Source organism: Sporobolomyces salmoneus (assembly GCF_050403485.1).
Source record: "Sporobolomyces salmoneus JCM6883 DNA, S_salmoneus_JCM6883_v1_ctg50, whole genome shotgun sequence".
Taxonomy (NCBI): domain Eukaryota; kingdom Fungi; phylum Basidiomycota; class Microbotryomycetes; order Sporidiobolales; family Sporidiobolaceae; genus Sporobolomyces; species Sporobolomyces salmoneus.
In genome coordinates this window covers 24,162-48,194 of record NW_027481113.1, presented here as the reverse complement: position 1 = coordinate 48,194, position 24,033 = coordinate 24,162, and the positions used below count along the sequence as shown (strand labels likewise).

The window sequence follows — 24,033 nt, the reverse complement described above, 5'->3', positions numbered from 1 at the left end:
TCAAAGCAAAATGATGTAGGAAAATTGAGACAATTATATCCCGCCTCTCACTCGATTCCTCCCCTACCTGACCAACTGATCCTCTGCCTCCTCCTCTACTCCCTCTTCCACTGTATGCTCAGCAATACTGTGTGCCCTCGTCGAAGTCGGCCTTCGCGTCGAACTCCTCCTCAACAGAGTACCTCCAATCGCATCTCGAACTGCCGCTCCCGTCGATTGAGGCACCAAGAACGACCTCACTCCAAGAAGAGGCGGGTGGGCTGATTGTGAGAGATCGACACGCTCGAGGGGAGACCGTAGGCGAGGACCGGTGAGAGCGAGAGCGGTGAATGCTTCGGGGTCGAAATGTCCGCGTGCGAAACGAAGTTGTTCGAGAGACTGCTCGAACGAAGGTAACAGGGAGTCAGCACTAGCGTCGAAAGGAAATCGCTTCCACTCAAGTCTGGAAGGCGGCACGAAGAGGAGGACGAGAGAAAGAAGCCTGGTGAGAACGGAAACCAAACTTACATTCTCTTTCTCCTCGATACAAACATCGAGCAACATCACCACTGCCTTCTTCATCCCCTCAAGTCTCTCCGATCGAATGTAATCCATCTCGGCACAAGTGATATTGAGGCTCGTTTCGCAACGAGAAAGTTGATCGATTTGATCCGTTCGTTCGAGAGCGCTCAATCGACTTAGACGACGATATTCTGAGACAACATCTTTGTGCATCGGGATGAGATTCTGTATACGAAGAGAGGCAGAACAGGAGTCAGATCGAGGAAGTTTTGGGAGGGAGAGAAGAAGCTCACGGAGAATTCAGAGAATGGTCGACCGAGTTCTTGCAAGAGAAGTTGAGAAGAGACGAGATCACTTCGAGCCTATCCACCAGTACGATGCGGTTATAGCGGTCATCGAACACCGTACAAGGAGTATACAGGAAAGATGGGAGAACTCACTGCGGTATCAATCGATTGAGCCATTTCGTTCAACGCTTCTCCCGTCGCTTGAACCGCTTTACTCAAAGCAAGAGCCTCTACAAGTTTCGCGTTTGATCTAAACCAGCTTAATGAGGTGAAAAGGAAAAGCTAAGCAGAGGAACACGTACCTTCGTCCTCGTCTTTCCAACTAAACGCTCCCTCTTCGTTCTGAACTCCCCATTCCCTCGCTCTCCTTAGTGTACGAGTTGCTTCCACTTCCTTGAATCTTTGTTCGATCTCTTCGGAAGTGGGCGGAGAATCGTAGCTTGTCGGAGGGAGAGACAGACCGGCGACGAGCCGAATCAGAGAATTCGAAAGGTTCGACAGTGCATTCGCGTTTCCTGTCGATCGTACTGGCATCCGATGAGCAACGAGACGCGATCCCGATCTCAGATGAACCAAGACGCACCTCTGAACCCTTCTCTCAGTCCCATGACAGCAGTCTCGACCTCCTTCATTCCTCCTCCGAGCTCGATCGCTCGAGCGTGTCTCTCGAATCGGGCTCCAATCTCTTCTGCCTCGTTGATATCGATACTGAATTCTGGATGAAAGACTCTTGCGAAGAAGAGAGGGGAAGGAGAAGTTGCACTTGAGGGGGAGAGGAGAGAGTGTAGATCCTGTTATTCGAACGAGAATCATTACGGAGGGCGATCAGCACTTGTGTGGATCTTTTTGCAGGAACGACGAGAGAGATTCTCACCTTGTCGTCCTCGAGAGACAGGAACCCTCTCACTTCCTCACTCTCTCTCAAAACTGGATGATTCGCGAGTTTCTCAATCCATCTCTCAAGATCCCTTCTTCTCTCCTCCAGGAATTCTTCGCAGAACCTTGTCGCTCCGAACGCTTTCGGCGGTAAAGGCGGGATCGAAAGAAGAGAGAATCGAGGAATGAGGAGTTGGTGAAGAGAAACGAATTGTGAGAACCGGCGAGAGACGGTCAATGGTTCAGGAGGATCGTCGTCGAGAGCGTCTGGAGCTGTTGAGGGAGAGAAGGGGAAATGCGTCGTGAGACGGAAGGAGGTGTAAGGGGTTTCGCCGAGAGGTGACAGTTTTCGAGGAGAATGAACTTGGACGACGAAAGGTTCGGAATCGCTTCTCCAGGTCGGACCGTTCTCGTTCTGTGAGTTCCGGACTCTCTGTCAGCTAACTTTACATTAGCTGGATGGAGAGGGAACCCACGTCAATATTCCAAATCTGAGTCTCCGGTTTAATTTCCTCATCAAGCTCATCTCCTCTCCTGACCCATTCCAATACGTATCCTCTCCCACTCATAGCACTCGGAGTCCGGCTGAGTCGCTCCTTCTTTGGCTCAGAAGAGACGGGAGACGGAGGTCGATGGGGATGCGAACGAGCGAGGATCGAGGCGCCGGGAATCGAAAGACCTCCGAGGAGGTAAGACCTCGAGGGAGTAGTGCTCGACGGAGACGATACGAGGCCGAGTCGATAGAGGATACTTCCTCGTGACGTTGGGGGAGAAGGTCGAGTCGGAGCAGGGGGACGTAGCTCAGTCAAGGTCTCCTCCAGTTTCGTACCGGGAGGTGATTCTACGCTCGTCTCTGTGGGCGGTATAATCGACATCAGGTTCGCTCGTATCGAGTCCTCAGGCGCTGAGGACGATGTCGTTTCAACCGGAACCTCCTCCTCCTCAGACGAAACTTCGTTCGATCCTAGCTCGACTAAGTCCGGTTCCGGTGCAGGCTCTTCGTGTTCTCGAGCTTTCGTTTCTTCCATGCCGAGCAGAGTTTCCTCTACCGTTTCGTTCGGCCGCTTCTCGAGATCCTCCTCCGTGACCTTCTGCGTTTCGATCGGTTCGAATTCGGTGCCGCTAATGACGAGATGTCGTCCGATCGATCGTGTAGCGTACGAAGGTGCCTCAAGGGGCTCTGCGTCTTCCGAGCGGCGACTGAGGGGAGAAGAAGTCGCGGAAGGGGTCGAAGGTTCTGTCGAGATTGGAGCAGGCGTTTCCGTCTCGGTGTCGATTGTTTGGGTTTTCGAATCTTGAGCTGGAGCATGATTAGACGAGATATCGACGTACTGTGACCGATCTCGCTTATCAGCGCCGTCAATTCCGAGCTCACACCAGCGAAATCGAACTCACGGCATACCAACCCCTCGGAATCAATCCCCTCCCCGCTTCTCCAGCCTCTTCGACATACCCAAGACTCCATCCACCTCCAAGATCTTCGACTTCGACGCAAAGATCGACGCCTTGTGGAAACGAGAGTTCGCCGAAAGCTGTTTCACCGGAGAAGGAATGGAGAGAAACCGCGAGTTGAGGTGTCGAGGGGAGTTCGAGTTGAGGCGAGTCGTCAGTGAGTTGGGATGAAGAAGGAACGGAGGGGGTATTGTCGAGGGGGACAGCAGGGGTAAGGAGTAAATGAGACGGATTCGAGAGTTCAACGAGATCGAATCCTTCTTTCAAGGGCGCAGTCTTTTCTTCGACGTCTCCCTCCATATTGACGCTAGGACTCTCTCCGATCTGTCGCGAAGGTGGCAAGAAAGGGTTTTCGTTCGTCGGATCGAAATAGATCGACTTTCGTTTGACCGTCGAACTTCCTCCTCCTTCCTCATCATCGTCGTCTTGTCGAACCTTGAGAGTGGCTACCGCACTCTTGAAGCTATCGTCGTTCGAGCGTTCCTTCGTACGCTTTCGCCGGAAAGTACTGAGTCCTGCTGAGGTTCCGAGTAACTCTTCCATCGTCGGTTCTTCCTCTCCTCCTTCTCTTTCTGAAAGCACTCCACCCTTCCTCTCGTCATCACTGTCGCCTGATTCTCCTCTCCCCTGCCCCTCTGCCATCTCCAATGAACCCGAGGAGAGTTTGACCGTTCCCGAATCGATGCATTCATCCTCTCCCTCTTTCCCGTCGTCGTCCGTTTCGATCCTACTCCATCTCGGTAGTTCTCCTCTCTTATTTCCCCTCACTCCTTTCCCTCGCTGTCCGCTCTTTGACCCTGTCCCTCGATCTCGTCCTCTTCCTTCTGCATGAATTGATGAAACCGTCGAATTTTTCGAGACGGTCAAGTATAGAGGTTTTGGCGGTAGCGGTGGACCCGGTAATCGTAGCGTCATTGTAGCGGTAGCTGTGTTCGAGGGTGGTATCGAGGAAGAGGAAGGAGCTTTGGGAGGTGAGGATGTGGGGGAAACTGAAGAGGGAGGAGGAGGATTGAACGAGGTTGATGTTGCTGTTGTAGGTGGTGGCATTCGGAATGGCATCCTGTCTGCGAGAGAGAGTGGGAAGAGGTAGAGAAAGGGAAGGAAGAAGAGATCGTCGGAGCCTGAGCGCGATCAGAAGAACGCGACTCGAGGTCAGTGCACGATCTATGCGGAAACCGTCTCGAACAAACCTTGCTCCAACTTGCTCGCATGGAGAGAAACGAAGTCAACGACAGGTAGTAGTAGTATCAACAGGCAAAGCGAAGAGAAAGACTAAACAGGACAAAAGAGGGAAGACTATCGAGCAGAAGTTTGGTTCGCTCCTCTCTTTTCTTCCTTCATTCCGTCCAACAAGCTTGGAGCAGCGTTCTCAGCTCCAACTGTATCGGAACAAATTGTCAGTCTTGTACAAGCGGAATAGTGAGGAGAGACAAGGAGACGGACCGGTCATAGGTTCTCCGGGTTCTTTCTTGAGTTGCCTGGATTCTCCCATAAACCCTAGGTAGAATAACCTCGTTTGTTCTGACCGCGTATTTGACTGGATCGAACGGAAGAGGTATTAGCTTCTCGTTAGCTGTATTGGGTATTGATAAGGGCGAGAAACTCACGAAGAACAAATCCAATTCTGAAACGTTCGCAAACTTGCTGATCCTAACTGGATACTCGACGGCACCTCTCGACCCATTCTCGTTCTCGAGGAGTTCCCATTCTTGTGCGCCCTTGACCGTCGAAGTCTCGTCGAAAGAGATTCCGTTCGATCTGTTGACCCAAACTCTCGCGAGTCGCGGTGATGTAGGTAGTCGTCCTCCTCCTGTACCGATCAAGAGTGATCTATTCGCAAAGGACAGTATAAGTGAGGTACAAGCGGGTCATAGGAGGTGGACGAGCGGAGATGACTTACTTTATTCGAACGAGCTCGGAGAAACGAACCTGTTTCATCGCGTGAGGGAGAGTCAGTCTCACGCCGATATACTTTAGGAGATGTATGTAGGACAAGACTCACATGTATCAGTAGTTCCTCGTCCCCGTCATGACTGTCCAAAGAACCGGCGTTCCAATTCCCATCTCTCGCTTCCCCTTCCTCAGCACCTTCGATCTCTTCGTTCGTCTTTACCGTATCTTTCGAATCTAATGGTCTCAGTATCCGCTGGAGGTGACTCGTATCCTCTGCGTTGAGCGTGTAGGAGCCAGATTGGAGGATGAACGGATACAGAGAAATAGTCGAGGAAGTCGAAGCGGATGAGATCTGGAGAGTATCGACCGATGCATCTAGATCTACCGAAGTCAAGTCGTCGGCGCAATTCATTTCGGCGAGTGAGTGAGTGGTCGAGAGAGAGAGAGAGAGAAACCTAAATTCGTCATCTCTTTCCCTCTTTCATGTCCTCAGCTGGATACAGACCTCTCAATCCACCTCACCAGAAGCCTCCGATCACCTCCTATCGCACTCGTATAGCTCTAGTCGCTTCGGCTCTCGTCATCATAGGTCTGTTCGCAAAGTTTGGCGACAAGCACCGCCTCGCTTCCCCAAAGGTCTCGTCTGACTACTCGAAAGGAGGTCAGAGCAACAAGATGAACGATAGTATACCGAGACCGAACGGGAAAGTCAAGTGAGTCTTCTCTCTCAACTCGAAGAAGCGAGATACGCTCAGACTCACTCGTTACTCTCGCTTTCCGTTCAATAGCGTCGGATACTTTACGAACTGGGGGTGAGTCGCTCGCAGCTAGTCGCGAAGAGAGACAAAGGAGCTTAGCTAACTTGAATGGTCCTTCGGTAGGATTTATGGACGAAACTACAAACCTCACCAAATTCCCGTCAACGACCTCACTCACATCTTGTACAGTTTCGCAAACCTGAAAGAGGACACCGGAGAAGTACACTTGACGGACAGTTGGGCAGATCAAGAGGTACGATCCTTTTCCTCTGTGCTCGTTCGTTTCGCGCTTTTTCGCTGAAACGTGGTGCTCATTTCGCAAGATTCACTACGAGAACGATTCCTGGAACGACGAGAACGCATCTTCGAACCTCTACGGTAACTTGAAACAGTTGTACCTCCTCAAGAAACGTAACAGGTCTTTGAAAGTTCTCCTTTCGATTGGAGGGTGGACTTATTCAGAGAATGGCAGGTTCGGGAGAGGAGTCGGGGACGATCAGAAACGGGGTAAATTCGTAGAGAGTGCGGTTAAATTGGTCGAGGATTATGGACTGGACGGATTGGACATTGATTGGTATGTAAAGCTTTCTCGGGATTCCTTGCGAAACGATGTTTGAAGGCTGACGAGGGGTCAACTGCGAGGGTAGGGAATATCCGCAGAATGAGAAAGAGGCTCGAGACTACGTGCTTCTGTTGAGGGATCTACGACAAGGTTTAGATCGATTGGCGAGCGAGAAAGGGCTGCAACTTCCTCAAGGATTCGAGTTGACCATCGCCGCCGTATGTCAACTCAGCTTTCTGTACTCAACTCTAGCTGATTATGATTTGTGAGATCGCTCTGTATAGCCCTGTGGACCGAGCACTTATGAGAAACTATTGGTTCGAGAGATGGATCAGTACCTTTCCTTTTGGAACCTCATGGCGTGAGTTCGAACGGCATTACACAATTTGTCCGGAGCTGACATCGTATCTCCGCCTCAGATACGATTATTCCGGATCGTGGGACTCGACCGCAAATCATCAAGCGAATCTATTCGGTGCTTCTCCCGATTCGCTCTCGTCTGATCGAGCTATCCGGTTCTACACTTCCCAAGGTGTACCCGTTCAGAAACTCGTCTTGGGTACGTGTTTGATGGCTTTCGACTCATTTGAGCTCTCGCAACTGACCTTTTGAATCGTCCTCGTGAAGGGATGCCGCTTTACGGTCGATCGTTCTTGAACTGTGGAGGAGCTGGTAAACCTTTCCAAGGTGTCGGGCCTGGCAGCTGGGAAGCAGGTATGCAACTCCGAGGCTCTCGTCGACTCCTCGCTACGTAGCTCACCGAAATTCTTTCTCCGCTAGGATCTTACGATTACAAAGCTTTACCTCTTCCTTCCTCACAAGAGCACTACGATCCACACCTCGTCACGACTTCCTGCGTCACGCCAAACTCCGAATGGATCACCTACGACTCTCCCGCTTCCGCACTCGCGAAAACCGAATTCATCAACGTGAATAAACTCGCGGGAGCGATGTTTTGGGAATTGAGCGGCGACAAGCCTCGTGATCAAGGTGGGATCGTTGGAGTCGTCAAGGACAAATTGCGGGAGGTTGGAATGGATGATAGAGAGAATTGTTTAAATTATCGAGCGAGTAAGTGGTCGAATCTGAGGGAGGGAATGCCGAACGAGTAGAATTGGTCGAGACGTGGAATGATACAGATACTGATAGTGAAGGAACGCCTCGTGAGTTGGCCGTAGCTCATATCGAGAGGTGTAGAGGCAAAATTGAATCACTCGGGAGGTTCAGTCGGATGTGGATCCGAGCACAGAGTTGAGTGACTAGTGACTAGCTCCGCGCTTGTATGGGATGCTTTGTAAGATTCTCGTTCGTGGGTCAGCAGCCAGGTTGAGCTCGGAGATCGACGAGCGAGTACTGGGCATGGACTCGATCGGACGGTTTCCCCTCGTTCTGCGGTGGCGTCCTTTCTCACTCTCCTCCCCCTCGTACAATGTCCTCGTACTATCGACACTCCTAGCTAGTGACTGAAATTAAAGCTAGGCACTCGAACAACTGATGAAATTTGCCTTGTTGTCCGTGCGCCCTATCGGAAAGTTTTCTCAAAAATTGATTGATTTGATCAGCAGTTTTGCGGCGACTGAATGTGCGGAGAAAGAGAACGCCGTATCAGCTGATACGGCTCAACAGGAGACTCGTCGACTCAAGGCCTCGAATCTCGCGAAAGAGACAAGCGAGGGGAGCTGTGAAAGAGGGGCTTCCGAGATTTTTGTGGCGCTTCCCTTTTCGGGTGGAGGTAGAAAAGTCCGAAGCCCAAACCACCTAACATTTCTTGAACGCGGGGATTCACAGGTTAACGTTGAAGGTTTCCTCTCTTTCTCTCTCTTCCTCCTCCCTCTACACTTTGCACTACCAACACACCACAAAATGTGAGTACTACCTAGCTCTCGACGTCTCGACGACGCTCACTGACGGACTGTCGTTTCGTCCTACTCTCTCTCTAACCCTTGTTCTCCGCCGTCCACGTTTCTTCGAAAACTCTATTTTCCCAACGACCTCCTCCTCGACTACTCGCTAACCACGACAGGTCTGGACTCACTGCTAAACTCACCTTCCCCTCCCACCACGCCGTCAAAGAGGTGAGTTCTCTCTCTGTCTCCCCCGCTTTTGAGCTAGGAATTCCTTTTTTCGACGGCTTCTTACTCTCTCTTCCGTGTTCAGGCCGAAATTCAAACCGGTATCTTCATCAACAACGAATTCAAAGCTGGAAAGACTGGAAAGACCATCGATGTGAGCACCATTTTCCGTTTTCTCCACACTCGACTTCATTTCCCTTTGCTCACTCGAGTTTGGAATCGTGATAGGTCGTCGACCCTTCTACCGGCAAGGTCATCGCTTCCGTCGCCGAGGGTACTCCCGAAGATATCGATGAGGCCGTGTAAGCTTTTTCCGCTCCGTCTCGTTGTCGTTTCTCCAACTCACCTCTCTTCTTCCCGCTCTGCAGTGAGGTCGCACAAAAGGCTTACGACACCGTCTGGGGAGAACGTTGCCCCGGACACGAGCGTGGTCGGTAAGTCTTGCTTCATCCTCCAACGTTAGCTTCGCTGGAAATTGACATCTTTTGGATCTTCCAGTCTTTTGATGAAGCTCGCCGATCTCTTCGAGGAACACGCCGATACTCTTGCTTCTATCGAATCGATGGACAACGGTAAAGTGAGTAGACCTCCTCTTCTCCCCGAGTGAGTCGTATTGACGCTCGTCGTTTTTCAGGCCTACACTTTCGCTCGTGGATTCGATGTTACCGAAGCCGCCAAGTGCCTTCGATACTACGGAGGATGGGCTGACAAGGATCACGGAAAAGGTATATCAAAGTCTCTTCTGCTCTTCACGATGAGCCGAAAGTTGACGGAATCGAATTTTGCGCTTTGACAGTCATCGAAGTCGACAACACCAAGATGGTTCTAACGAGGCACGAACCCATCGGAGTTGTCGGTCAAATCATCCCCTGTATGTCGCCGTTCCATTTCTGTTCAAGCAAAACGAATCAGAACTGACATTTCTTCGCTACGCAGGGAACTTCCCTCTCCTCATGTTCGCCTGGAAACTCGGTCCCGCTCTCGCCATGGGTAACACCATCGTCATCAAGGTAGGCTGGTAGCTTGCGAATCAGTCTGAGCGACGGTACTGACTGGCTCTCTCTTTACAGACTGCTGAAACCACTCCCTTGTCCGCTCAATACGCCGCCGGTCTCATCAAAGAAGTTCTCCCTCCTGGTGTTGTCAACATCGTCACTGGTTACGGTAACACTGTCGGAGCCGCCATCTCGTCGCACCACAAGATTCTCAAGGTTGCGTTCACTGGTTCGACCGCCGTCGGTCGTCAAATCATGGCCGCCGCTGCCAAGTCCAACTTGAAGACTGTTACTCTCGAACTCGGTGGAAAGTCTCCCAACATTGTCTACGATGATGCCGATATCGACCAAGCTGTTTCATGGGCTGCGTTTGGACTCTTGTGAGTTTTCCTTTTCTACTTCCGTCTTTCCAGTTTGCGACTTGCTGACATGTCGCTTCTTCGTCACCTTGTAGCTTCAACGCTGGTCAATGCTGCTGCGCCGGATCGAGGGTATTCGTTCAAGAAGGCATCTACGATGAGTTCCTCGAAAAGCTTACCGCCAAAGTCAAGTCGATCAAGGTCGGAAACCCCTTCGACAAGGATTCGTTCCAAGGTCCCGCTACTTCCCAACTCCAATACGACCGAGTATCCGCTCACATTCAATCCGGTGTCGACGAGGGAGCGACCAAGCTCACTGGTGGAGAACGTCACGGAGAGGAAGGTTACTTCATTCAACCTACCATCTTCACCGAGTGAGTCTGTTTCCTGTCTATCTACTCGTCCTCTTCGTTCTGACCGTTGCTGTTTCGTTTCTAGTGTACCCCGAAACGCCAAGATCGCAAAGGAAGAAATCTTCGGTCCCGTCATCGTTGTCTTCAAGTTTAAGGATGAGGACGACGTTGTCGAGATGGCCAACGACACGATGTACGGTCTCGCCGCCGCTATCTTCTCGCAAAACATCACTCGTGCTCTTCGAACTGCGACTAGGGTCCAAGCAGGTATGTTTTCTTTTCTCTCCTGCCCTCTTCCTTTCCTTTTCTCTTCCTCCCTTCCTCTCTACATGGCAATTGACACCTCTGTTTGAATGGACGCCCAGGAACCGTTTGGGTTGTATGTCTCTCTTCACCTTTCTTGTTCGGTTGTCAGCTATCGCGTGAGGCTGACTGACTTTTCTCTCGACAGAACAACTACAACATGCTTCACTCGCAAGCACCGTTCGGTGGATTCAAGCAATCTGGTATCGGTAAGGCGATAGATCTCACATTGTCGATCTTTGGAAACGGTCACTAACGTCTCCGTACTACAGGTCGCGAGCTAGGAGAATACGCCCTCAAGAACTACACTCAAGTGAAGACCATCAACATCAACCTTGGAATGAGCAACCCCCTCTAAACGCCTTCGATTCGTCGACTTTGCCCTTCACTTTTTCATTTTCTCCCCGCTTATTTGCACCTTACTTCCTTTCTCTCGTTTCTGGTCTGTCCTCTACGGTACTCTCTCGTTGGTCTCCGGCGGTTCCTTCGTCTCTCCCTTTTGTCTCGACTCTTGAAATTCAAAGCAGTACCTTAGTTCTCTCAATCTCGTTTTGGTTCGTCATCTCGTTTCGACTCGTCTGTTTCGGAGTAATTTCGGAAGCGCCTCCTCGCCGCGTGTTCGTTGGCGAATCGCACAACCTGAACTCACTGGACGGAGACGAGAAGGGTAGAACCCGAGCTTGATCGCCTTCGATAGAATAATTATGCCGTGAACGAAGTCGTCGCCGTTTCACCCTTCAAGAGTCTCGAGCTTGGCTCGAATGTACATCTCTCTGCAGAGTTGCAAGTGAGCTCAGCGAAGCGATTGAATGCTTCGAGGTAGGTCTGCGTGTTGGTCAGCGAAATGTCAACCTTTTCGGCGAGTTTGACTTCTGAGTTCGGAAAGATGAAAACTCGCCCTTCCTCTCTTCCCTCTTCTCATCATTTCTATCTCTTCTTCACTTCTTCCTCTACTTCGCGACAACAACAGCAAGCATGGTCAGCTCCGACAACTGCGATTCTTCCGCCCACGCTCCAGAGTCTCTGCCTCAATCCCACAACGTGGGATCGACTCCTCTCAAACTCGACCTCCCAGCAAGTCCACTCCCTCCAGCTGCTGCGGCCTATGAACTTGCGGGTTTGACCGGCGAGGTGAGCACTCTCTCCCGCGGTTCACGTTAATCCATCTTCCTAAAGCATGAGGTTGCTCTTCAGTTCTCGCGAATCGGAGTCGTCAGGGTAGTTGGCCCTATCGCACAAGCGTTCACAGAAGCTGGTCTCTCATACTCGACCACTTTCGGGAGTCCCGAACCGATCTGTCAGTTCTTTTCAGCGATGAAACGGCACATGCATTCACTGACCAAGTTTTCGGGCAAGCAGATGAAGGGGACCTCTACTACTTCATACTCATGGATCCGACGTTTGCGGAACAGCTGCCGGACCCCGCCGGCACCGAATACGAGTACCTGAAGGAGTATTGGAAGGGAATCGCGTTGCTTCCCTGTCATATTACCCACCGTGAGCCGTCTCTTCCTTCTTGACTCGCCTGTATACAACCGCTGACGATCTACGCTACAGACGGAACCGTCAGAATGCTCAAGTCCCTCTTTGGAGAAGAGAGCTTTCTTGAGTTGGGAGGATTTGACGCTTTAGACGAGGACGGAATCAATGAGATTAAGGAGTATATCATCGTTGCTGCGGCGCACGAAGGTGAAGATCCAGGAATCGGTGTATCGCTCTCATCCGAGGGGAAAGCGAGGAACCATCGGGCTTATTTCGATGATGTGGGCTCTCTTTTTCTTTGACCGTCAAAGCACCACTGACTCCCTGTTCTGTCGACGTTCCAGCTGATCAACTTTTTGATTACCTACGTCAAGTCGCCCGACTTGGCAGCAACCCTTGAGACTCTGACCGAAGAAGAATTTGCCCAAGTTTGCGCCAAATGGGTCCAGGATCAGAACATCTCTGAGGAAGAGGAAGATTCGGAAGACTCCGAGTAATCTTCCCTCAACCTTCCTTCTCACTTCCTCTTGCTCGTCTTGTTCGTCACTCTCCGCCTGCACGGCGACTTCACCCTCTCCTTTTTTGCGTTTGCGCTCGTTCCAGCTCCTCTCGTTTCTTCTCTCTCGTAGCTTCCTTTCTTTGTCGTTGTGCCATTCATACTCGATTTGCAGCTCACCATCGTGATCCTCAGTCAGGAGTCGATAGAGAGCGATTTGAAAACCGAAAGCAGTCGACGCAACGCTTTGACCACTCAATTATGTGCGAGTCGCGCTTGGCGAGCAGACTGACGAGAACGAAAGTGGAAAGGGATGCAAAGAGTGTGATTGCGGAATGAGAGAGTAAGACAGCAGACAAATAGATGACTAGAAGCGGAAGAAATACAAGTAAGAACGAAAGCTGAACAAAGAGATTAGGTGATGAAGAAAGGTCAAGAGGAGCTTCAACGGATTCTCCAACTCGCGAGGAACCCTCCGAAGCATAATGCCGCAATGAAATAGAAACAGTACTCTGGCGTCGGGTGAGACTTGTTGGAGATCGAAGCTGCAAAGAGATAGCCCCCGACGAGAGGCCGTAGAGAGCGGCAAACGATCGATGTCAGTCTCACACCGACGACGCTAAGGGAGCAGGAAGAGAACTCATCTAGGAAACGGGCGAATGAAACGCAAGACTGGGCCAATCCGTTCGCCAGAGGAATAAAGTCGGGAGGGGTAAGAACGTTGATCAAGACCATGACGGCGGTGTAGGCGCACGCGTTCGCGAGATAACGGATCGAGGTCAGGACAGTCATTCCGATCATCACTAGTTTCGTTTCGCCTTCGACGAGGATGAGGGCTCGAAGTTCCGGAACGAGAATGTAGACGGGAACGTAGAGGAAGAGCCCGAGTCGGAACCTGGATTGAGAGATGTCCATCAGTCTCTTGAGAGCAGTAGGGAAAGAGCAAGGGAGAGAGCTTGAACTGACATGCTCAAATGAGATAGAGGTCCACCAGGGGGACCAACCGAGGGATAGAAGCGGAACTGCCTGTATACCCGAGAGCATTAGTCAGTCTCAACATGGCCGAACGAAATGAGCAGAGAGAAGCGCACCAAACGAGAGAGAAGAAGAACATGCTTCCGATGAGATACGCATAATGAGAGGCTTCGAGTCCCAAGCCACCACTGGCCCTTGGTGCGACGAGGAAGGCGGTAAAGATCTGGTCATTGGTCGTTCCGTGGAGAGCGAGGAGAGAGTATTGAAAGATGAGGAATTTCGGAAGTTGCGAGATCGGCGAAACCTTTTCAGCTTCTTCTTGTCCATGCTCGAGGGTGCTATCCGGTCGCGTTTCGGGAATTGCCGCCATCGGTGCGAAGCCAGATTCGTCGGGGCGCTGTGAGACGGCAGACGCGAGCGTGTCGGGGTCGAGTCCAGAATTCGAAAAGATCGAGATGGGTCGGATCGAGGAAGCGGCCGAACCTCGTCGAAGACGTTGAAAGCTTGGACGATTGAGGTGTTGTCCGAACGACGGCATGACTTCACGATTCGGCGATCGCATTACTCGGCTTTGAGGCGGAACGAGCGAGGGAGCGGGCGAATTAGATCGAATTCCACTGCCCTCCTCTTCTTGTAGTCGTTGAAGATCTTGACGTTGAGCTTCACCTCGGAGATCGTCGAGCGAAGGAAGAGCGCTACCGTACCCGACGTCACCGTATTCCGAATTGACATCGTCGGCGTCTTCTTCTTCGTCCTCCTCAGTTCTCTCGAAGACCGATCCTTCGTAATCTCGTTGACTGACGAGATCGTCGGCGGCAGCTTTCGCTAGGAAGACGTCACTCAAGTTGAAGACGGCTTGATTGTTTGCGAGAAGTAACCTGCGAATGGTAACAAGAATCAGCTAACGAACGTAGCTACACGCGCAGTCAGCATAGAAGAGAGTCCCCTCACCTCTCTGCGAATGAGTGCACCATTTCGTTCTCCGGATCGTAGCGATTCGAAGTAGCGACCGAAACCGATCGACCGGTTCTCCTTCTGATTGACGTCGAAGGTATCCGCAAGCCAGAGTCTCCAGCCATCGTCGACCCGACACCGCTAGGTCTTCTTCCGTAGCCGTAAGCTGATCCGTATGATTTCGAAGTTCGCCGTCTATCGTTAAAGGGATTACGTTCGGAATCAAGAATCGAAGGCGAGACGGCAGGCGATTCGAGGCCTCCGGCAGAGGAGGGATGGAGATTGGCGCGAGTCGAGTCGAGTTGAATCGCTTGTCGCCTTGTTGCGACGTTCCAGAGTTTGGTGATTTGCCTAAGGATCCAATCCGTCGTGCTTGCGAGAACGCCAGTCGCAACTTGCATATCCTTCTCGGTCGGTAGGTGGATACCTCCTGTTCGTTCTCCTCCATCTCGATTGAGGAATAGCGAAAGGAATCCACCGAAGAGGGTGACGGATCCAGCGACGAGACAGGGGAGGAGGTAAGGGTACTCGGCGAATAGCTCAGAGTCGGCGAAGAATGAGAATTTCTGAGTCTGTATTAGTGCGAACAAAGGAGATATCTCAATGAGTTGACTGTATTCCGGTCGACGAGGAGCAAGAAAGAGCTTACGGGACTCTCGAGCACTCCTCCCAAAACTGACCCAACAATTCCTCCCAAACCCCAAAGCAAACCTGAAGACAACGATTAAAAGTCAGCGCTCGAAGAAATGCGAGGTTCGCCTGAAACTTACCGACAAGAGTGTAGGCGAGCGGTCGGTTCGAATCATCGGTGACATCCGTGACAGCACTTCGGGCGACCCCGACGGCGCCGTTGAACAGACCCAAAGCTAACCTCGTCGTGATCGCGCTCCCGAGGTTTTTCGAGGCTCCAAAGAGGATGACCGTGAGACCGTTACCGACGAGCGATGCGAATAGAACGACCCGCCGACCATGCTTGTTCGCGACCGAGACCCACAGGAGAGAGGTGAGGAATTGCGAAAGGAAGAACGACGCAGCGACGACTCCCGCCCACAGGGAGACGGCTGATTCGCCTCCTCCATCTTTGCCGACACCGAAAGATTCGACCATACTGTGGCGTGTGAAAGACGTCAGCAGAGTAGAGATATTGTGTGCACGCGACTCACAAGAAAAGAAAAGGTGACGAGATACTCGCCGAGAGGAACTCCCCGAAGAGGGCGACACACCTGTCGATAGCAGAGAGCGTGAGTAGACTGCTTGTAAGAATTCCAAGCCAGAAGAAAGTCTCACAGAACTGTCATGGGAATTCGGGGAAGAGGAGTCACGACGAGAGGCAAAGCTTCTGCTTCCCCGGCTTCATCTCCTTCTCCTCCGTCTTGACCGGTAGTCTTTGAAGGCGACGCCATATTGCGTGTATAAGGCGGAACGAGTCTAGGCGGCGCCGTTCCTTGAGCGAACGATAATCTCGCCCCACCTCCTCCTCTTCGTTTCCAGTTCGGTCCACTCCCTAGCTCGTCTTCCACACCTTCTTCCTCCTCATCGTCGTCATCGATTGCTTGTGAGAAGTTGCTCTCCGAGACGGCGCGGAACCGCGAATCGTTCAACTGATCAACGTTTGGACGATCGAAACTTGAGGGAACTAGTTCGCGTTCTGCGTTGCTGTTGTTCGATACGAGGTTACTGATCAAGTTGCCGACTTTCGAAGTACCCGTACTCCTCGAAGGCGTCCGCCGTTTGAATGAAATCGGAGTTGTGCTGTTTCTCGGCGTCAAAGGCGGATTCAGGTCGAGGGTACGATCTCGTCTAGGCGTATCAGATGTTCCAGCTGCTAATGGGCCGAAATCGCTCTGCGTGGGCGTCGTCATTGGGTGAGAGGTCGCGGGGAGAAAGTCGATGAACAAGATTCCCGCGTCTCGGGCCCGAATATCGTTCGGCAAAGGGCTTTTGAGCGACGAGCTCTGGCTCGTTCGTGCAACGAGAACGGTAGCACAATAATCGCAAAAAAACCGAGTCGAGGCGAAAAGTCTCATTCCTCCGTTCGCACGCCAAAATTTAGTTCGCCGCACGCTAGAGGCGCTTCCTGCCAGGCGAGAGACCCTGCTGAGTTTGTTACAAAGAGGAGTTTGCGGGATAGGAGAGTGTCTGTAAATGAGCGGAAAGTGTCTGCTGAGAGAAAGAACGAATGCGAAGGAAAGATGCTGAAGTTTGAACGACCAGAGTGTCTGTGAAGGTGTGGAGTGTCTATAATGCGTTGGGGGATGACTATGTACAGGCCATGGAGTGTAGGAGGAAAGGTATAGAATGGATATGAGCACTCGAAAGAGGGTATTACAGTGAAGATTAGATGCGAAGAAAGTTGCGCTTTAAAGGAGATCGGATTGGTTCCAGGCGTAGCCGACATAGCGAGAAGGGGTTTGTGAAGAGTCTTGCCAAGGCGAGAGAACAGGTGTCGCAGGCTTGGGCTCGGCGGGAGCGGCTGAAGTAGTCCGAAGAGTCAGGAGAGGTCGAGCAGGGGGAGGGGCAGTGAATGGTCGAGTGAGGGGAGGTTGATGAGCAGATTGAGATACATGAATATTGTAGTCGGTCTGATGGTGTGGTACATTAGAGTCGTGAAATAGAGGAACAGGAGGTTTCGTTGATCCGAGCGCGTTCTCGAAACTCGGGTCTGGCAGCTATCGGAGGCCGGATTGAAAGAGTTAGCTCGAGATGAAAAGGTGACAAAGCCATTCAAAAGACGTACGTAGTATTGAAAAGATGGTTCACTGCCGCCAAAAGCTGGTGAAGGAAGAGCGTTTTCGCTACAGGGAGTTGTAAGAGACGAATCAATGAGGGAAGGAGTCGACTGGCTCGTTGACTGGGGAGACCGGTCTAGAATATGTGAGAGGAGCAAGGCGCAGCGGGAAGCGGGACGTCGCAGAAAAGATGGACGGAAAGACGAGTTGAGCGAGAGACCGAAATTGCGTAGGTCGGCCCGAGTCTGCTCGAAAGCGATTTGACCGTCTGCACGCGGGAGACTATCAGAAGCGGACTCATTGAGGTTGGTCAGGAGCAAGACATACCGAAAAGCACGAGACAAGATCGCAAAGCGACACTAAGCGACAGAGTCGTTGAAAAGAAGAGCAAGTCGGGTGGAATGCTTGGGCCCATCGAAGCTGCCGCACGAAGTAGCGAATCTATGAGGTGAATACAATGTCAGTCTCTCATTCCGTTCGAGACAGAGAGAGCTCGATTTACCAAAATGTTTCGCCGAACGGACCTCTTGCTCTCGCGTGAACGCTAGATTCACCTCCTTTGACGCTTGATGTAGGAAGACAAAGGTAGCACAGAACATGGCGTCTGCGACTTCCGAAGAATGGAAAGCTCCATCAAACGACTCGATTTCTTCGATGAGGCGAAGAATTCCCGCTCCTCCGGCGTTGACGATCGAAAGAGCTTTTACCGATATTGACGCGACCGTGAAGAGGGAGGACGTGGGAGAGACTGCAAGGGGTCGCGTGGTAGCGTCGACACCGATTGGGGAAAGGTTGCCCGAGGCGAGATAGCAATCGTTCGAAAGAAAGAGAGGCCGGCGGACGGAAGGGTTCGTCGAGCTGAGATTCGAGATATCGCTTCCCACGATCAAGCCGAACATACTGTGGAAGGTTCCGAGACTTCGATCAGCTTTGACAGCGTCGGGACGGACGAAGGAACCTCACGCTTCGCAAGTCTGAACCAGAAACCGTCAGTATTTCGTTTGTTTGCACTGAGGAGCTCTGAATCGACTCACATAGAGAGCCCAAAACGTCCTACGATGCATCTCGATCTCTAGTGGAGTCAGGTTTGCCGGTCCTTCACGAGGATCGATGTTGAGACTATAGTCGAGACCGCATCTCGCAGCGACGCTGATCAGGGATGAAGCGCGGGAAATGTGGCTCGAGTCTCCGTACAAGCTCGATAGAGCGAGGATAATCGAGACTTGAATCGATTCGAGATTTGCGGCGAGAGGAAAACCTGGATGAAACAGACGACAGGAAACGAGTAAGCCGCAGCGACTGAGGACAAAGAGCGAGACAGGCGCACCTTCCCCTTCGATTATATCTCGAGCTTCAGTCCAGCACTTGTCGGCGAGCTGAGCAACTTCATCTTCGAGCAATCCCGATTGACGCATCGCTTCTTTATCGCTCAAGATGACTCTGAATCCCGAAGTACAGACAGCGAGGTAAAGTGCAAGCCAGGTGGAAGACGGTACGATACCACTCGACCAGAACTCTTGACATTGACGGAAGAAGATGGGTTCGAAAATGAGGCGAAAAGTCGGGTTTATCGTCGACGAGTAGAAACAGATTGCGAGATGAGCTTGGGGAGGACTAGGGAGCGAGGTAGGAGTGGTTGGCGGGATTCGTGCAGTCTTTAACAGGAAATTGCTGTCGATTTGTCGGAGCTGTAAAACATGACAAAACTCAGCTCCGAGTCAGATATTCAAACTCGGAAACCGTCGAGCTCACCTGAAACTCCAGTTCCGCCATGTTGAGACCTCCGGGCAGATTTGCATCTTTCAAGTTGCCATTTGTGAAGAGTGAACGGGCGAGCGCGTTCCGACAGGATGCCAAGGAGCTCGAGACGGAGTTGATCGCGAATTCCGAAGGGAGTTGAATCGGAAGCTGGACCGGGCTTTGCTTCGGAGGTGACGCGGGCAGGGCTGTTGGTACTGGTCGAGCTTTGAGGAAAGCTTCCAAAGCGTCTAGCTTGCGACGAAGCTGTCGAGAAGGAAGATCGTCGATATCGTCTCTACGAGAATGGGATCAGTTTAATTCTCTTTCGAGTCAACGAGACAGAACTCACATCCAGATCAGAGATTGATACGAGCAAGACTCGGGATCCCCTCTTTCCATGCATCCGTCGCAAGCAGGACCTTTCAAACTACATCGACTTCTCCTTTTGCTGCATTGATCGCAAGCAACTCGGGTTCTTCCACCCTTTCTTGGAGCTGGTGTCGAAGAGCTCTTCGTAGTCGCCTGGCTCGAGGCGTCACTATCGCTGAGATCCTTTACACTGGGTCGGGATTGCTTCTTCGTGCCTCTCGGTCGAGTGAGAGTGGTCGGATCCCATTCTTCCTCATCGTCCGCAGTCGAGCGCCGGGCCCGTTTGCCCATACAGACCTTCCGATGGCGAGTACGTTGAGGGTCGTTCAATGGGGAGTAGGAGGAAGGGAGAGAGAAAAGTTAAAATAGAATGTTTGGAGTTTGGAAGCTTGTGGGGACCGGAACCGAATCATCAGGTCCGAAACACTTTTGAGTGCGAGCGAGAAAGAAAACGACTCACGAATCTCCGGAACCGAAGAAACTCTCCGCCTGTCCCTTCTCCATCCCTATCTGCCTCGCAGTCGTCAGTCGCATCTGAGCTTCATCTGTAAAGATCTCGTTCCTCACTCAGACTTCGAAGCAAGTGAGAGTGCATCGCCTCGATTCCATTGAAAGCTTTCCGAATGCGATCAAGCGGAGAGAAGCGGAGACACACATGGAAAATGTCTAAAGTTGGAAAACTGAGAACCTCTCTGGTGAACGAGATGTCACCGCGAGGAGAGACGCTTGACCTTGACCTTTCGAGCTCGAGAACTGGAACGTGTGCGAGTTGCATCAAGAGTCAGAAGGTACAGCAGCTTGAGAGCTTTCGTTAGCTTCAGCCGTTCTGAAGAGTAGATCGTAATAATGTTGCCAACCCGAGACGACCTAGCAAAAGGGGAACAAAGTGAGCTCGCTTTCGCCGAGTCGAGTTCGAATCACACTCACCTCGCGTTGACGGAGAGCCAAGGAATCAGTGTACTCCTCGAGAGCCTTCTTGAAGTCGTCGACTTTCTCCTTGTCGAATCTCGCCATTTCAGCTTTCGTAAGTTTGCTCACGTCTTCGAAATCGTGTCGAGCGTCGAGCATTTTCCTTTCGGCCTGTTTACAGCGTAGGAAGCAGCGTCAGACGAGCACAACATGCGCTGAGTGGGAGAGATGACTCACATCGGCGAGCATCGCGACAGAATCGGGCAGCAGTTCGGAGTGAGTTCGACCCGATCTTTTCCCCTTCTCGTGTTCAGCTTGAGCCTTCCTGAGCCGTGAGTCGGCAGTTTGCCATGTGTGATAAGCCTTGATTCGTGCTCCGAACACACCCTGTTAACGAGTGGGGTGACGTGAGAACATTGATCCGAGAAAAGAGAGGAAGAGTTTGAGCTCACTCTTGCACTGGCACACATTCGCGCGTACGATTCTGCGACACTGACGAGCCCTCCGATTTGTTCGTCACTAACCGCTTGCGCTTCACTCAGGTCGTAGAGTCTCTTTTGCAGCGATGCAGCCTCGTTGAACAATTTTCGAAGTTGAGTCGACAGGTCGGATTCGGCGAGGGCGAGAAAAGAAGCTTGTAGATCGGCGAAAGAAGCTTGTAGAACTGAACGAGCTTTCGCAGCGACCGAAAGGGAAGTGAGGAGAGATCGAAGTTGAGTTTCGAAAGTGTCGAGAGCGTGTCGGCGATTTTCAAAGTACTGTTACCAACGAGGCATTAGCAAGAGATGGGACCGCGGAGGAGAGATTGCGTGCTCACCTCGTCAAATTCGACGAATTTTGGTCCAGAAATGCTACTACTGAGGTTGGCGAGGAACCCTTTGCTTTCGTGCGAGGTGTCGATCTTTCGCTGCTTGATCTGATTATTCGAGGAGCAGGTAGGTCAGCGTCGTGCACGATCGAATGGGATCGTCTGAGTAGGCTTACGTCGATGTGGAACGTATCGCTTTCGAGGAACAAGCGCAAATCGGGATCACCGACGAGCATTGGGTGAGCAACGATCTTTGTGAGTGCAGCTTGTAACCCTAGTCGTCGGTTCTCGATAAAGTCGGTACCGAAACGACCTGTCGAGGACGGAGATCGAGCGTGTCAGCTCAAGGTAGGGGAAATGAAACAAGACTGAGCGTTATTTACCCATCACATGCTTTTCAGGCATTCCAGGAACGATTACTCCAGGATTGTTCTGCATCAGCGCGTCGTAGAGCCAGACGAAGTGGCTGTAACGACGAAGGACTGAAAAGTCGGATTTGCGGAAAGCGGAAGAAGTTGTCTGTGCAAAAGGGAAAGAACGGTCAATCAAAGCCATCTTGGCTAAGAATCCGGGAAGCGGACTCACTCGAGTTCGAACGGTGAATACAGTATGTTGCGACGCGGGGTTCTTTCCGACGGTTTGAGGGTCCCCGACGGTGATGATGAACGAAGGACCGAGAGAACCTCCGAGATCTTTGCTACGAGGCGAACCTTGAATCGTAGCAGCAGTCGGTAGAGGAGGCAATGGTGCAGAACCCTGTCGATGGCAAGGTTGTTGGGCACGCCGAATTACAAGCCTGAAAAGGGAGAAAGACTCACTTCTCGTTGATTCCGAGATGTCTCTTCTCGATCAACAGCTCGTTCGTTTGCGCGAGTTCCAGTCTCTGTATCGTTATCCTCGGCATCTCCCACTTCGACGCTTCTGCTATAAGCTCCTCTCAAACTATCCCCATCGTCCGTTCCTCCTCCGAATCCTCCCTCGTCCCCTGAACCGTTGAAAGCTCGGAAACCTCTTGAAGGAGTCGAACCAGCGACGGCTTGAGGATTCGATGTATCATCGGAGAAAATGTATTGAGAATAGGAGGGATCGACGTTCGAAGTTGGAGCTGGAACCGATTCGGAGGCAGCGGGAGGATTTGGTGTTTGCGAAGTGAAAGAAGCGGTAGGGGTCGAACTGAGAGAAGAACTTGCTGTTTCTTCGTCGTCGATTTGAACTGAAGCGAGTTGACTTTCGAGACCATCGACTTGTTGTTTCGCCGGCCATGCAGGTTCTCCTTTATCGTCGAGAGGGCTGACCATCGATTCGTACGGGATGTTCTCTGTGGTGGTCGAAGCGATCGAGGGAGTTTCGGAAGGCATGCGAGAGAGGACGGGAGTTTCCGAGACAGACAGCTGAGACTCTTCGGTTGTTTCGAGATCGATCGCTGGAGGAGAGGGAGGAAGAGGAACCTCGACAGCGTTGTTGTCGGTCTCGAGAGAAGTCGTTGACGTTTCGGTTGGAGGGAGAGGTGCTTCCGTCGTTCCGTCTTCCGTTGATTCTTCTTCCGTCGTAGGAACTTCGACTGACTCAACTTTCTCCGTAGATTCCTTCTCCTGCTTCTCTACCACTTCTAGCTTTTCTTCCTTCTCCTTCTCCTTGCCGACAGCTGGTTTCGGCTTCCGTTCTTCTTCTTCTTCTTTCTCGACTTCCAACCCCAACAAAGCCGCTAAGGCTCCTCCAACGGGCTTCCTCCCCACTGAACCGACCGGTAACACTGCAATCTTGCTCCCGAGAGGTCCTGCAACCCCTTCACTCCTTTCCCTCCGTCTAGGTTTAGAGAAACTTGGTAAAGTAGGCTTTTCTTCTCCGAGAAGTGCGGAAAGATCGGGTTTATTCGCTGTTCTCGAGGGTGAAATCGGTTCAGCAGAGGTGAATCCGGTTAAGGCAGAGGGCAAAGGAGGGGATTGGAAGGCAGAGGAGACTAGTGGAGAGGTGGGGGGAGAACCGAAGGGAGTTTGTTCAGAAGGTGAGAGGGGAAGAGCGGGCACAGTCGAAGCGAGTGGAGAAGTGGGCGTGTAAGGATCATTATCGTACTGGGAATAGGAGAACGACGAAGGAGGAGGAGGAGCGGGAGTTTCGGGTTCTGGAGCGTTCTCGCGATGGAACGACACGTCTTCAGCGAGATCTTCTCGGAGCGGCTGTGATGGAGATTCTGGTGATGTAGGTTCGTCGTAGTAAGATTGCTGTTGTGTTGCAGAGGGGTAGACTATTGACGAAGACGTTGTATCGGCCCAAGGATCATCCTGCGCTGTTGGGAACTCGCCATAGTTGGAATCGTCAGCGGTAGAGGCGAAGGCAGACCTTGCAGGGTTCAGGAGGTCGCCGAATCCGTTGTCGTCGCTGAATGAAGCCAGTTTGATGAACTGTGGAGGGGCCGATCGGTAGGAGGAGAAACGAGGTCTAGTCGAGGAGAACTTCACGTTAGCTTTCCACATATCGCATTCCCACTTATCCCACCCGCGGCGAGTACATACCGGGAAGTGAAGGGTCTGTTGTGAGTGACGGATTGAACTCGCAGCAGTTTCGGAGGGCGACTTGCTGTAGCTGATTTTCGAGACGAAGAGGGTCGAAGTGAAGGAGGGGGTCGACGATTGAAACTGCGGGATTCCTGAAACGGCGAGGGTAGGGAGGAAGTTGGGTAAGAAGCTGCGAGCATTGGAATTCTCGCAAGTCCTCTGTGACTTTGGAGAGCAGCGAAAGGAAGCCTCCTCCTTGAAGCTGTGAAATGGTGTGAAGATCTAGTCAATCAGATAATTTTACACAAGCGCGAAATCTTGGCTAGCAACTAGCGTAACTCGCCGAAACGCAACTGCAAGCTCGGGTGAAAACTTCGGGATTTGTGCTCGCGAACAAGTTACTCCGTGTCCTGCAGCGACTATAGGCTTCTGTACTTGCCCTCAAAAAGAGTTTACAGTCTCATTACTCGGAGCAACGAGTCTACTAAGCACAGGGTCTCAGGAAAGAGGTAAAAATAGAGATGCAAAGTCGGATTGTTCTCAATCTTCCTCTTGCGCAAGCTACCCGCATCACGGATTATAAGCGTTGTTGACGCACGAGAACGTTGAGGGGCGACACAGACGGAAGCAGTATACGATTAGCGCTCGGAGGCCTCGGCTACGAG

The 24,033-nt window shown here is 51.8% G+C and overlaps 7 protein-coding genes across 7 annotated transcripts; 2 read left to right on the top strand and 5 right to left on the bottom strand.

The window, feature by feature from the left end:
* Window positions 1-63: 63 nt before the first annotated feature.
* On the bottom strand, window positions 64-4,175 carry JCM6883_005769 (uncharacterized protein; the record flags this gene model as incomplete). The annotated part of the gene is made up of 9 exons (XM_076634043.1): window positions 64-378; window positions 508-726; window positions 795-863; window positions 942-1,018; window positions 1,091-1,303; window positions 1,372-1,579; window positions 1,663-2,079; window positions 2,141-2,995; window positions 3,060-4,175. The coding sequence occupies 9 exons, from the start codon at window positions 4,173-4,175 to the stop codon at window positions 64-66; spliced, it is 3,489 nt and encodes a 1,162-aa protein (XP_076485967.1).
* A 237-nt stretch (window positions 4,176-4,412) lies between these two features.
* On the bottom strand, window positions 4,413-5,421 carry JCM6883_005768 (PITH domain-containing protein; the record flags this gene model as incomplete). The annotated part of the gene is made up of 5 exons (XM_076634042.1): window positions 4,413-4,495; window positions 4,560-4,653; window positions 4,724-4,946; window positions 5,017-5,045; window positions 5,119-5,421. The coding sequence occupies 5 exons, from the start codon at window positions 5,419-5,421 to the stop codon at window positions 4,413-4,415; spliced, it is 732 nt and encodes a 243-aa protein (XP_076485966.1).
* A 71-nt stretch (window positions 5,422-5,492) lies between these two features.
* Window positions 5,493-10,769, top strand: JCM6883_005767 (uncharacterized protein; the record flags this gene model as incomplete). The annotated part of the gene is made up of 24 exons (XM_076634041.1): window positions 5,493-5,722; window positions 5,798-5,821; window positions 5,891-6,020; window positions 6,091-6,341; window positions 6,415-6,547; window positions 6,614-6,690; window positions 6,749-6,888; window positions 6,957-7,043; window positions 7,110-7,357; window positions 8,118-8,194; window positions 8,353-8,404; window positions 8,487-8,555; window positions 8,630-8,703; window positions 8,770-8,835; window positions 8,900-8,978; window positions 9,036-9,126; window positions 9,198-9,272; window positions 9,338-9,411; window positions 9,472-9,776; window positions 9,851-10,129; window positions 10,194-10,375; window positions 10,474-10,487; window positions 10,560-10,620; window positions 10,684-10,769. 24 exons carry the CDS (start codon window positions 5,493-5,495, stop codon window positions 10,767-10,769), a joined length of 2,904 nt encoding a protein of 967 aa, XP_076485965.1.
* A 617-nt stretch (window positions 10,770-11,386) lies between these two features.
* On the top strand, window positions 11,387-12,390 carry JCM6883_005766 (uncharacterized protein; the record flags this gene model as incomplete). Its single annotated transcript, XM_076634040.1, has 5 exons — window positions 11,387-11,542; window positions 11,606-11,708; window positions 11,771-11,908; window positions 11,969-12,174; window positions 12,238-12,390. The coding sequence occupies 5 exons, from the start codon at window positions 11,387-11,389 to the stop codon at window positions 12,388-12,390; spliced, it is 756 nt and encodes a 251-aa protein (XP_076485964.1).
* A 443-nt stretch (window positions 12,391-12,833) lies between these two features.
* On the bottom strand, window positions 12,834-16,180 carry JCM6883_005765 (uncharacterized protein; the record flags this gene model as incomplete). Its single annotated transcript, XM_076634039.1, has 8 exons — window positions 12,834-13,284; window positions 13,356-13,415; window positions 13,481-14,242; window positions 14,316-14,890; window positions 14,968-15,029; window positions 15,089-15,426; window positions 15,482-15,541; window positions 15,606-16,180. 8 exons carry the CDS (start codon window positions 16,178-16,180, stop codon window positions 12,834-12,836), a joined length of 2,883 nt encoding a protein of 960 aa, XP_076485963.1.
* A 498-nt stretch (window positions 16,181-16,678) lies between these two features.
* JCM6883_005764 (uncharacterized protein) lies at window positions 16,679-19,447 on the bottom strand (the record flags this gene model as incomplete). Its single annotated transcript, XM_076634038.1, has 9 exons — window positions 16,679-16,987; window positions 17,056-17,315; window positions 17,375-17,488; window positions 17,550-17,947; window positions 18,011-18,021; window positions 18,082-18,305; window positions 18,375-18,735; window positions 18,800-19,082; window positions 19,137-19,447. 9 exons carry the CDS (start codon window positions 19,445-19,447, stop codon window positions 16,679-16,681), a joined length of 2,271 nt encoding a protein of 756 aa, XP_076485962.1.
* A 483-nt stretch (window positions 19,448-19,930) lies between these two features.
* On the bottom strand, window positions 19,931-23,568 carry JCM6883_005763 (uncharacterized protein; the record flags this gene model as incomplete). The annotated part of the gene is made up of 10 exons (XM_076634037.1): window positions 19,931-20,023; window positions 20,084-20,236; window positions 20,303-20,452; window positions 20,518-20,823; window positions 20,883-20,981; window positions 21,050-21,186; window positions 21,257-21,392; window positions 21,459-21,629; window positions 21,692-23,312; window positions 23,387-23,568. The coding sequence occupies 10 exons, from the start codon at window positions 23,566-23,568 to the stop codon at window positions 19,931-19,933; spliced, it is 3,048 nt and encodes a 1,015-aa protein (XP_076485961.1).
* Window positions 23,569-24,033: the final 465 nt, after the last annotated feature.